Genomic DNA, 12,044 nt, shown 5'->3' on the forward strand with positions numbered 1-12,044 from the left:
GGTGCAAAAGGCTAGGTTAGTTAGGCTAGCCCATAGTATGATGTTTCTGTTAAAGGAAGTAATGTCTGTAGTCTGAGAGCTAATAGTGTAGATACTCCTCAACATACATTGGATTACTTCTGGATAATGTCAAAAATATTGTTAAATCATTCCATGTAACCCCTTGGTAAGTCAAGGAGCATACTGAATGTTGTTTTGCTTTCTCACCATGGTAAAGCTGAAAAATCGTTTAAGTCTGAGTGTCATAAGTTGAGGAACCTTGTGTATGGTTTGGCTGTGGATTTGTTCATAGTTTGAATTTGGGTTTTTTGTTTGTTTTTGTTTTTTGAGATGGAGTCTCACTCTGTCACCCAGACTGGAGTGCAGTGGTGTGATCTCAGCTCACTGCAGCCTCCACTTCCTGGGTTCAAGCAATTCTCCTGTCTCAATCTCCCAAGTAGCTGGGATTTCAGGTGCCTACCATCATACCTGGCTAATTTTTATATTTATAGTGGAGATGGAGTTTCACCATGTTGGCCAGGCTTGTCTCAAACTCCTGACTTGAGGTGAGGAAAGTACTGGGATTACCAAGTGTGAGATACCAGGCCTGGAATCATAGTTTGAATTTGTAAGGCAAAATCATTTTGATGTTGTGCCATCATGGGCAGTTATTAGGGTTGTGGCTCCTATAAAACTTCATGGCATTTAGATGAGAAAAGCTATAATTAGTGATGTTATATGAGTTACAGAGGAATACACAGTGAGTGCTTTTAAGTCTGTTTAGTATGAACAAATAGAATTTGTTATAATTATTCCTCATAGTGGTAAGAAGTGGATAGGCTATATGCTCATGTTAGTAGATTTAAAATTATAGTAATTTGTATTATGCTCCAGCCTATTAATTTTAGTAATGTGGCTGCAGGAACTGTGAGTGCAGCATTTGAGGATTCTACATATGCTTTTGGTAGTCAAGGTGGAGGATATAAAGGGGTGGGGGTTTTTTGTTGTTTTTCTGTTTTTACTATGACTGCTATAATGCCTTCTATTTATAGGAGACTATTCAGGAGTTTGGTAGTATTTGAATTCAGTAGTAGGTTCTTAAAATAGTTAATGAATCCATGGAGGTTTAAATATAGATTAATTCTGTGAATAGGGGTAAAGAGCCAATTAGTGTATGGAACAGGAAGTGAAAGTTCTGTGTTTAATCATTCTGTTTGGCTTTCTCATTGGGTAATAATAAGAGTTTAGATTAGAGCTGCTTCAGAGTCTATAGAATACAATTCATTCTATGACGGTAAATGTCATGATTAGGAGTACTTGTAGAAAATTAACATTGAGTACTTCTCTTTGTATATCTGATTCCTTGGTGAGTTGGTGCTGACTTGCTATAATTATATCTACCCTGGGAGAGGTTAGGTGAAGAGAGGTGGAGGGAAAGACATGAAGGAAAACATTGTTTCTGGGCAAGTAGTGTGCTCAAGGTTTCAATAGGATCAAGAAGGTGAAGAGAATAATCAGAGGGAAGGTAGAGGTTGTAGAGGATTTTGTAGAAAGTACACTGTGAGTTCCAAAAGGCATAGTTTGGAGTAAAGTAGGACATGGATGGGATAAGAGTCCCAAGTGATGACCAAGGATCCAGGAAGCCAAGGATTTTAAGAGTATTGAGATAACTCAGAGATATCAGGCATTACAGGACTGGCCTCTCGTGGTCTTTTAGGGGACGGTAGGCTTTTTATTATTTTTTATTATTCCTTTTATAACCTAAGGATAGGAGGACTACCACACTAAGAGCTTATGGAAATTGAGATCTCTGCGGAGAAGCCAGCCTTAATAGCAGGATGTGGAGGTCTTACAAGCATCCAGAGCTATGGAGGCTTTCCTTGTAGACTGTAGTGAGTAGAGTGGCTGTCTTAACAGAAGACAGATTACTGGAACAGCATTGCTAGGAGCCTGGGATTGGAGAGAGCTTCTTAGGAAATGCAAAGGTATATAAAGTTTCAGGTGAGCTCTGAAAGAATGAAAAACAGGTAAAGAGACTGAGGGTAGAGAGAAGAGGGAAGAGCATTCCTAGCAAAGGTAACAGTGTACTGAAGGCCACAGGAGGGTGGAGCTTGGTGTATATGAGGTATGAAGAGAAGGCCTTTGCAGCTGGAGCATCGTGAGGCAAAGGTGCCACAGAGAGTTGGAGAGGCTGACTGGAGCCAGGCCAGGCAAAACCTGCTAGAAGTTATGAATATGACCTAGTAGATTATAAGCAATACTTGTTACTGTTTTTAATAAACCAGGAGAGAAAATAACAAAATATGAATATATAATACATAATAGCCAAGATAACTTTATGACATACTTGTTTTATGTTTGAGTATATGTACTCAGTCATAATATACATTTCTTACTGAGGTTACAGTCAAAAGAAGTTTGAAAAATAGTGCAGAAGAGTTTAGATTTTATCCCCCAGTTTTTTGCAGGCTATTGAAAAATCTTAAGACAGTGACATAATGTGATTTTAATATTTAGTATTCCATTCTGCCTGCCAAATGGAGATGAAAACAAAGGGTCTCATAACATTACTGAGTAGGTTTTTGTTGTGGTTCAGGATGCTTTGGGGCCGAGCACAGTGGCTCATGCCTGTAATCCCAACACTTTGGGCAGCTGAGGTGGGTGGATCACTTGAGGCCAGGAGTTTGAGACCAGCCTGGCCAACATACTTGAAGCCCCCATCTCTACTAAAAATATAAAAATGAGCCAGGCATGGTGGCGCACACCTGTGATCCCAGCTACTTGGGAGGCCGAGGCAGAATTGCTTGAACCTTGGAGGTGGAGGTTGCAATGAGCTGAGATCACGCCACTGTACTCCAACCTGGATGATAGAGTGAGTCTCTATCTCAAAAAAAAAAAAAAATGCTTTGGGCTTCCTGAGTGTCAGCAGAGGTATTGGTGATAAGTTAACAGGTTCAAGGGCTACTTAGGAGATATATGCAGTAGGACTTGATGAGGTCAAGTATAAAAGAAACTTCCTAAAATGACTCCACCTTTTCAGACTCCATTTCATTGTCTTCACTCATCACCTCTTTTGCAGTTTTTTTTTTCACCATATAGTTTTTCATTAACTTAATGACAATAAAAAGAGCTGCTACTTAATTGAATACATTTTTATATGTACCCCTCATTCTGGGCACAGTTCTGAGACTTTGGTATTCCAATCTTCACTTTTTCTTCATCCCTCTAGACTTCTGTTTAGCACCTTCCTCTGTTCTCATAGTGCCTCCTACCCCAGAATCATATTCAATTTATATTTTTCCCATTTTTATTAGGCCACTAGCACATAGATAGCTGTTTTGGGTTCCAGCTGAATTTATTTGATTCCTGATAATGTTCCCTTAATCACCATAAACCCATTGATTTCTTTTAAAGTGTTTTATAAATCATATTTTTCTTCTATGAAAGAAACAAAATAAAAGCAGAATCTATCATGTTCCAAGATATTTTGCTGACATGAATTGGTATTAAACTGAGCTGTGCTGTGTATATGACAGGTTGGGGGTGGGGGGTAGTTGCTTTTGTTTTTACAATTTCTTTTTGCTCTTCAGCAAAAGCATGTTTTCTCAAGTTTCTGAGGCATATTTCTAAAGGACAGTTTAAATTCGAACTTACTGATTTATATTTTTCTTCCCATTACCACTCTCTGTTATTCTCCAGCCTATAAACAGTGGTCAGAGAGCCTGTGCCTGCTGATCCAGTTACATCAGATAGTTTCTCTGCATTTGAAAAGTACACTTGTTTCCCAACTTCTTTCTTCAGAATAATATAACATCTTTATTGTGTAAACTTGTCACTATTTCTAGGACATTTTGAGGTACTTCTTTGGTAAATATAAGAACATTTGGCCTTAAGTAGAAAATATTGGAAAGTTAGACCTAAAAACTATATGGAAGGAACAAGACATTGTATGTATACCGTGCTCTGCGATATAGCTATATAATAAAACAAATTTCCCCCCATACATGTGGAACTTGAGGAGTAGAAACATCAACAGATAAAGAAATGAAATTTTAGAATTGCAAACATTCAAACAAGAATTAGGAATAAATCACAGGTATAGAAAATACATGGCATGGACCTAAGTAAAGTGATCCAGGACAGTCTTTCTGAGCAGCTAACATTTAAGCTAGGACATTTCAGACACAAAGGAGGTGGCCACTTAGCATTCTTGGTAGATGGAATGGCATATGGAAAACCTAAAATAAGGGAAAGAATTTGACATGTTCTCAGAACTAAAATCAGGCCAATAAGATTAGAGCATTGTTCCTGAAGATAGTAGTGGCTCAAAATGAGACTTAAAAGGTAATTTTGAAGAAATTAGAGAAATTTAAGAAAGAATTGGATCATAAAGGGGCTTGTAGGCCATGAATAGGAGTTTGGATTTTGTTTTAAGTACAAGGGTAAACCACTGAAAGATTATTAGTTCTGTTCTCAAACTTCGTGTTGTGTGAGAAGCATCTAAGGAGATTTGTGAATGAAGGGACAATTACATTTAAAAAATTGACTAATATTGAATGCCAACAATGTGCAAGTAATGATGTTAGGCACTAGAGATAAAGCAGTATATGAAACAAAGTCCTTGCTTTGATTAAGCATGGGACAGACAGACAGTAGTCAAACTTTAGAAATGGTATATCCATTAGTGAAAAATGCAATATAGGTACAGTTATGTGTTGTACGTTTTGATAATGTGACAGCTGAGCAGAAAACTGTATGAGGGAATAAGCCATACGTATATCTAGAAGGGCATTCTAAAGATAAAACTGTAAACACAGAGGCATATGCTTGACATGACACTTTTTAACACCAAGGAGGCCATATGACCAGAGACAAATGAATAATTAGGGGAGTGGTAGGTGATGATAGAGAAAAGTGGCCATGTTAGGAAATGACAGGTCAAGAAAAGTGGCCAAGGGCAAGCTTGTATAGGGTCTTGTGAGCCATATTAAGGACTTTGGATTTTATCCTGAGATGGCAAACCATTGGGAGGTTTTTAGCAGGGGAATGATGTAATATAAACTACATTTTAAGAGAATTCCTTTGGCTGCTCTGTGAAGAATAGATTACAGAAGCAAGGATGAAAGTAGGGAAACCAGCTAAGAGGTTATGACAATGAGAGATAGGTGACTTGGCCTAGGATGGTGGCAGTGGAGGTGACCAGATTCTTAATAAATGTTGATAAGAGAGCCAATAGGATTTGTTGATAGATTATATGTCCAGCTAGACATCTGTTTCTTTTCAAGAGGGTGTTTTTATTCTATTTTATAAGCTTCCTGGGTGTTTCTAAGCCATTCCAAAGTTTGAGAACCAGACTTAACCTATTTTTCTAATTACCTTCTTTCCTATAAGCTCTCCTTGTTCATTCTCTCCTTGTGCCTTTAAAGAAATATGGCACAAAATATTTTTGTACTGTTTAAGCCATTCTGATGAGAATTATTTTTATCTATCATTTTTTACTGTAGAATTATTTCTCCTTTTAAACAAAAGCAGGAATTTGCTTTCTTGTTATTCTGCAGATTTGGAATCCAGTCGTGAGATTAATGAGTTATCTCCAGAAAAGGAAATTTACGAAATGGAATCACTCCAGTGGGAGAATATGGGGAAGTTTATCAACCATCACCTTCAATGCAATGGTCTTGGAGACAATATGGAGTACAAAGACAACTTAGGGGGTCAAGAAGCAAGTCAGGAAGGACTTTACATGTATGTCAAAATTACCTGTGAAGAAAAGGCCACTGAAAGCCATTCAACCTCTTCTACTTTTCACCAGATAATTCCTACCAAGGAAAAATTGTACAAATGTAAGGAATGTAGACAAGATTTTTGCTACCTGTCATGCCTTATTCAACATGAGAAAAATCATAATATAGAAAAACGTTCTAAAGTCAGGAAGAATAGGAATACCTGCAGCAAAAAGCCAAGCTATAGTCAACATCAGATAATTCAGACTGCTGAGAAACCTTATGAGTGTATGGAATGTGGAAAGGCCTTTGGTCGTAGTTCCGATCTCATTCAACATCAGAAAATTCATACTAATGAAAAACCTTATCAGTGTGAAGCATGTGGGAAAGCTTTTATTCGTGGTTCACAGCTCACTGAACATCAGAGAGTTCATACAGGAGAAAAACCATATGAATGTAAGAAATGTGGAAAAGCCTTTAGTTACTGTTCACAATATACGCTTCATCAGAGAGTTCATAGTGGTGAAAAACCTTATGAATGTAAGGAATGTGGGAAGGCCTTTATTCTTGGCTCTCAACTTACTTACCATCAAAGAATTCATAGTGGTGAGAAACCCTATGAGTGTAAGGAATGTGGAAAGTCCTTTATTCTTGGTTCACACCTTACATATCATCAGAGAGTTCATACTGGTGAAAAGCCTTATATATGTAAAGAATGTGGGAAAGCCTTTTTATGTGCCTCCCAACTGAATGAACATCAGAGAATTCATACAGGTGAGAAGCCCTATGAATGTAAAGAATGCGGAAAGGCCTTTTTTCGTGGCTCACAACTTACTTACCACCTGAGAGTTCATTCAGGTGAGAGACCCTATAAGTGCGAAGAATGTGGGAAAGCTTTTATTTCTAATTCTAATCTTACTCAACATCAAAGAATTCATACTGGAGAGAAGCCCTACAAGTGTAAGGAATGTGGAAAGGCCTTTATATGTGGCAAACAACTTAGTGAACATCAGAGAATTCATACAGGTGAGAAACCCTTTGAATGTAAGGAATGTGGAAAGGCTTTTATTCGTGTTGCATATCTTACTCAACATGAGAAAATTCATGGTGAGAAACATTATGAATGTAAGGAATGTGGGAAGACCTTTGTTCGTACTACACAACTTACATATCATCAAAGAATTCATACAGGTGAAAAGCCCTACAAATGTAAGGAATGTAACAAAGCCTTTATTTATGGCTCACAGCTTAGTGAACATCAGAGAATTCATAGAGGTGAAAAACCTTATGAATGTAAACAGTGTGGGAAGGCATTTATTCGTGGTTCACACCTTACTGAACATCTGAGAACTCATACTGGAGAGAAACCCTATGAATGTAAGGAATGTGGGAAGGCCTTTAGTCGTGGTTCAGAACTTACTCTGCATCAAAGGATCCATTCTGGTGAGAAACCCTATACATGTGTCCAGTGTGGCAAAGACTTCGGACGTCCTTCACAACTTACTCAACATATAAAGCTTCATAATTGAGAAAGCCTTGAAAGTGATTAAATATAAGAAGGTCTTCATCATCTACATCATATCTATATGAATGTAGGACATCCTTTTGCTTCTTCTCAGAATTGACTCATTCTTTTTTTTTTCTTTTCTTTTTCGTTTTTTTTTCTTGAGACGGAGTTTTTTGCTCTTATTACCCAGGCTGGAGTGCAATGGCGCGATCTCGGCTCACTGCAACCTCCGCCTCCTGAGTTCAGGCAATTCTCCTGCCTCAGCCTCCCGAGAAGCTGGGATTACAGGCACACACCACCATGCCCAGCTAATTTTTAAAAATATTTTTAGTAGAGACAGGGTTTCACCATGTTGACCAGGATGGTCTCGACTCTTGACCTCGTGATCCACCAGCCTCGGCCTCCCAAAGTGCTGGGAATACAGGCTTGAACCACCGTGCCCGGCCAGAATTGACTCATTCTTAGAAGGCTTATGTTAACCTGGATGCAGAATGACTTCAGAAACTGCTTAGATAATTTACATCTGTATAACCCTAGAATATAAAGCTGAATTATATCCTTTATCAAGCATCATCTCCATTTCACTATATCCTAACTGAAATCAGATACATTTCTTAATTTGTGTTTTTTCTATTTGTAAAATACTGTAATTATATTATAATGATGAAATTATAAATAAATATATATAATTCCCTTTGGGTAGTATCTCATATTTATTATTAAAATGATTACCATTATCATTACATACTGTTAGAGAACTCAAATGGTGGGAATATTTTATGAGTACAATAAAAGGATTCAAGCATTCTCTTATCATGTATCCTTTTTGGAACAACAGTTTACTTTAGAACAAGACCTTTAGAGTGTAGTAAAGATATGAAGGACTTCAGAGCACATCAGTTTTGCAGCATCAGATAATCCATACCAGAAAGAAACTTGCAGAAATTGCTTTAGGGTTGTTGATGTTTTTTTGTTGTTTTGTTTTTTAAGAAAGTGAAGGAGAGATTATTTTTCTACAACAAATTCTGAAAGCAAAAGTTTTTGACCCACATTTTCTTGTTACTTTAAGGGAAAAAGAATTTATCAACAAAATGATGGTCAAGGTAGTTATATATATATAAAATATTAATATATACTACATCGTAATATATACATGTATATATGTATGTGTGTTTGTGTGTATATATAAAATATGTATGCCTTAAATGGAAATAAAAACAAAATTTACTAACTACAGTTTTTCCTCATTTGAATCTAACCCATTTCTGATACACTGAATTGTAAATTTTTAGAGACCCAGATCTCAGAGCCTATATGTCATTTCTTTATTCTTTGTGTGTATTTGTGTGTGACAGTGTCTCACTCTCCTTGTTCAGGCTAGAGTACAGTAGCACATGTGGTGTTCGCGCCAAGGGCTCGAGGCAGCTAGTTGACTCGCCCCAGTTTGGCTGCTGGACCTGTACTGCATTTCCCCACCTTGAGGGCTGTCGAGTGAGACAGGGCCGTGAGCTGACTCACTAAAAGCAACAACAGGATGCAAAGCAAAGGCCTGCAGTTTATGAGGACATTGTGCTGTCTGCTTCCATGTCCCCCTTCAGTCTCTGTGTAAGCAATAAACTTGCTGCAATTGAGATGCCTAAGAGGAGCAGAGACCTCTGCCCATATTTTCCCTGGAGCCAAGCCTTTGTTTTAGCTCCTGGTGAAAAACAGGTTTAACCAGCCACCTTAAGGGCGCCATTGTATCTTTGAAATGTAAACTACTACCACTAGCCCCCTTAAACTGCCTTCTGTGCGGATATCACAAGCCCCTGATAACTATTTTTTATGGAGTTTCTGTTTCCTTTCTGTCTACCCCTTTCTTTCTTTCTGCTGAGATAAGGTAAATGTAAAGAAGAAAAAAGGTATAAAAGCTGTAACCCACAAAAATAAATTTGCTGCGTTTTGGCCATAATCTTCACACAGCCCTCCAGACTCTACTTTTCTATATTCTTTCTTTTCCATGCACTCTCTCTCTCAGGTTGAACGAGACATCTACGTTGGCAGTCTCGGGGACTCCCGCAGGTCAGTAGTCCCCCGGCAGACGTGCCGGACCCTGACAAGCACAATTACACCTCACTGCAGCCTTGACCTCCAGGGCTTAAGCGATCCTCCAGCTTCAGCCTGTTGAGTAGCTGTCATCATAGCTGTTCACCACCATGCCTGGCTCCTTTTTTTTTAATCTTTCTTTTTTAATTATAATTTAGGTTCTGGGGTACATGTGCAGATCACACAGGATTATTGAATAGGTACATACATGGCAAGGTGGTTTGCTGCCTTCATCCCCCCCCACCAACATCTGATATTTCTCCCCTCATTATCCCTTCCCACCCTCCCCACCCTACTGTCTCTCCCCTAGCCCTCCTCTACTGACTGCAGCCTGGCTCCTTTTTAAAAGAAATTTTTTTAGAGATGGGGTCTCTCTGTGTTTCCCCATCTGATCTGGAACTCCTAGGCTCAAGTAGTCCATCTTCCTTAGCCTCCTGAAATGTTGGGATTACAACTATGAGTCACCACATCTGGCCCCATTATTTTATTTTTTAAAATTATTTTTATTTGGCCCCATTATTTTAAATAGGAAAAATACTATGTTTTCAGTTCATTAAAAAATGCTAACCAATTTTAATTTGAATTCAGCTTAAACCACCTAAATGACGTCTGTCAGGGTTTCTGAATAATGTAAAACATTCAAAAGCCAGTTAACAGTTAATTACCAGATATGTGTGTGCATGCAGTGATTTTGAAAAACATAATGTATGAATTATATTTTCCCTCTTTACTTCAACAGATACTGTATTGACAATAAATGTATTAGTATGTAATGGACACAAATGACAGTAAGATAAAAACAGCTTTAAATAATTTAAACGTACTAATTAGAATGTTGTTGAATGAGGGATGATGATCAGAAATCGATGATTGTCAGAAGAGATTAATGGTGTTCAGTGAGTGAAGATGAGTGAGAATAATATTCTGGAGCAGCCATCAATGCCTACAGTTCTTCTATGTCTGATTCCAAGCAAATGCACAGTATTCTCGAAACTCAAGACCTCAAAATTGAGTTACTGTGTACAAAGGTGTTCATAGAAAAACAAATGTTCCCAAGAAATACTTACCTTTTTATAATATGCAGTGCTATCTGTTATCTAATATATCATCTTTGTTTTTTTTTTTTTTTGGTTGGTTGGTTTTTTGTTTTTGTTTGTTTTTGAGATGGAGTTTTGCTCTTGTTGCCCAGGCTGGAGTGCAGTGGCATGATCTCAGCTTACCGCAACCTCTGCCTCCTGGGTTCAAGTGATTCTCCTGCCTCAGCCTCCTGAGTAGCTGGGATTACAGTTGCACACCATCACACCTGGCTAATTTTTGTATTTTTAGTAGGGATGGGGTTTCACCACGTTGGCCAGGCTGGTCTTGAACTCATAACCTCAAGTAATCCACCCACCTCAGCCTCCAAAAGTGCTGGGGTTACAGGTGTGAGCCACTGCACCCATCTAAATAATTTTTTTAAAAACCACCTTTGTCGTATCGCACTCATCTGTTAAAACTTTGGTGTTTATTTTTTGACTTTTTTCTGTGCTCAAGTATGGGTCTCATTTCAGTCTGGTAATAGTATACTGTAGTAGGATAATTGCAAATATATCTGTCAGTTTAATTTGTTTTAATTTTAAAATTTTAAACATATCCAAAAATAAAATAGGACAGTGTACCTATAACCTCTGTAATAATCACCCTATTTTTGCCTTTCTTGTTTTCTCTCTCAGTAAGTTTTCACCGGAATATTTTAAAGACAACCAATATGCTGTATACCATTTCCCTTCTACATATTTTAAGTATGTATCTTGAACTGATGTCAGCCTTTCACAATAATAGTTGGTTTGAGTTCAGATTTAAATGAGGTCTATACATTACATTTTGTTGGTATTTGTCTTGTGCACCTTGCTTTCCTTTTTCAAACTGCCTGCAGAATTACATGTAGCAACCTAGTAACAGCAATGCCATGGTACACCCATTCCCCGTAAGCTGAGCACTCAGGTTGAGTTTTCTATTTCTGCAAACTAGTGCAATAAATATCTTTATATGCTTATTCTTGCATTTTGTTTATATACTGCCAAGTCAAAAGTATGCATGAATTTTAAATTTTAATAGATTATGACCAGTTACTTTTCAAAATGTTAATTTACATTCTTACCAGTAATGTGTAAGAGTGTTTCTTTCCAGTGACATCACCAGTGTCAAAAAACATGACCTTCTGTTGGAGCCATGATGGAATAATTGGTTTGTATAAGGACTGTGATCCCTGATAGAACAGAATCATTTGGGCCAGGTGTGGTGGCTCATGCCTGTATTCCCCAAATTTTGATTCCTAAGGCAGTCACTGGAGCCCAGGAGTTCAAGACCAGCCTTGGCAACATTGTGAAAATCTATTTCTACAAACAGTAAAAAACTTAGCCAGGTGTGGTGGTGCATGCCTGAAGTCTCAGCTACTTGGGAGATTGAGGTGGAAGGATCACCTGAGCTTAGGGAGGTCAAGGCTGCAGTGAGCTGTGATCATGCATTACAGGCTGGGTGACAGAGTGAGAGTCTATGTAAAAAAAAAAAAAATGAAATTGTGCAATAATCACACAAACTTTCTACTTGGAGACACATTCTGGATAATGATAAAGCTGGTCCCAAACAGAACACGAAGTTCTTAATGTGTTGAGAAGATAACAGAGAGACTATGCTGGCTAGCTTGGGGCAGAGTTCAGGAGAGGAGGGAGATATACAGAAAAGATTTTCAGAAATGTGCACAGGGGTTT

General features: G+C 38.0%; 1 protein-coding gene across 6 annotated transcripts in view; it reads left to right on the forward strand.

Moving 5' to 3' along the window:
- The window catches only part of ZNF571 (zinc finger protein 571), a 70,196-nt gene extending 62,184 nt beyond the window's left edge, over positions 1–8,012 (forward strand). For 4 of the 6 annotated variants that reach the window (XM_035283445.3, XM_035283444.3, XM_078358900.1 and 1 more), the window contains one exon: positions 5,538–8,012. In XM_035283445.3, coding sequence (XP_035139336.2) covers positions 5,538–7,231 — 1,694 coding nt within the window. In that variant the 3' untranslated portion in view covers positions 7,232–8,012. 6 annotated transcript variants of the gene reach the window in all.
- The last annotated feature ends 4,032 nt before the right edge of the window (positions 8,013–12,044 follow it).

This window comes from Callithrix jacchus, chromosome 22, assembly GCF_049354715.1.
Source record: "Callithrix jacchus isolate 240 chromosome 22, calJac240_pri, whole genome shotgun sequence".
Classification (NCBI taxonomy): domain Eukaryota; kingdom Metazoa; phylum Chordata; class Mammalia; order Primates; family Cebidae; genus Callithrix; species Callithrix jacchus.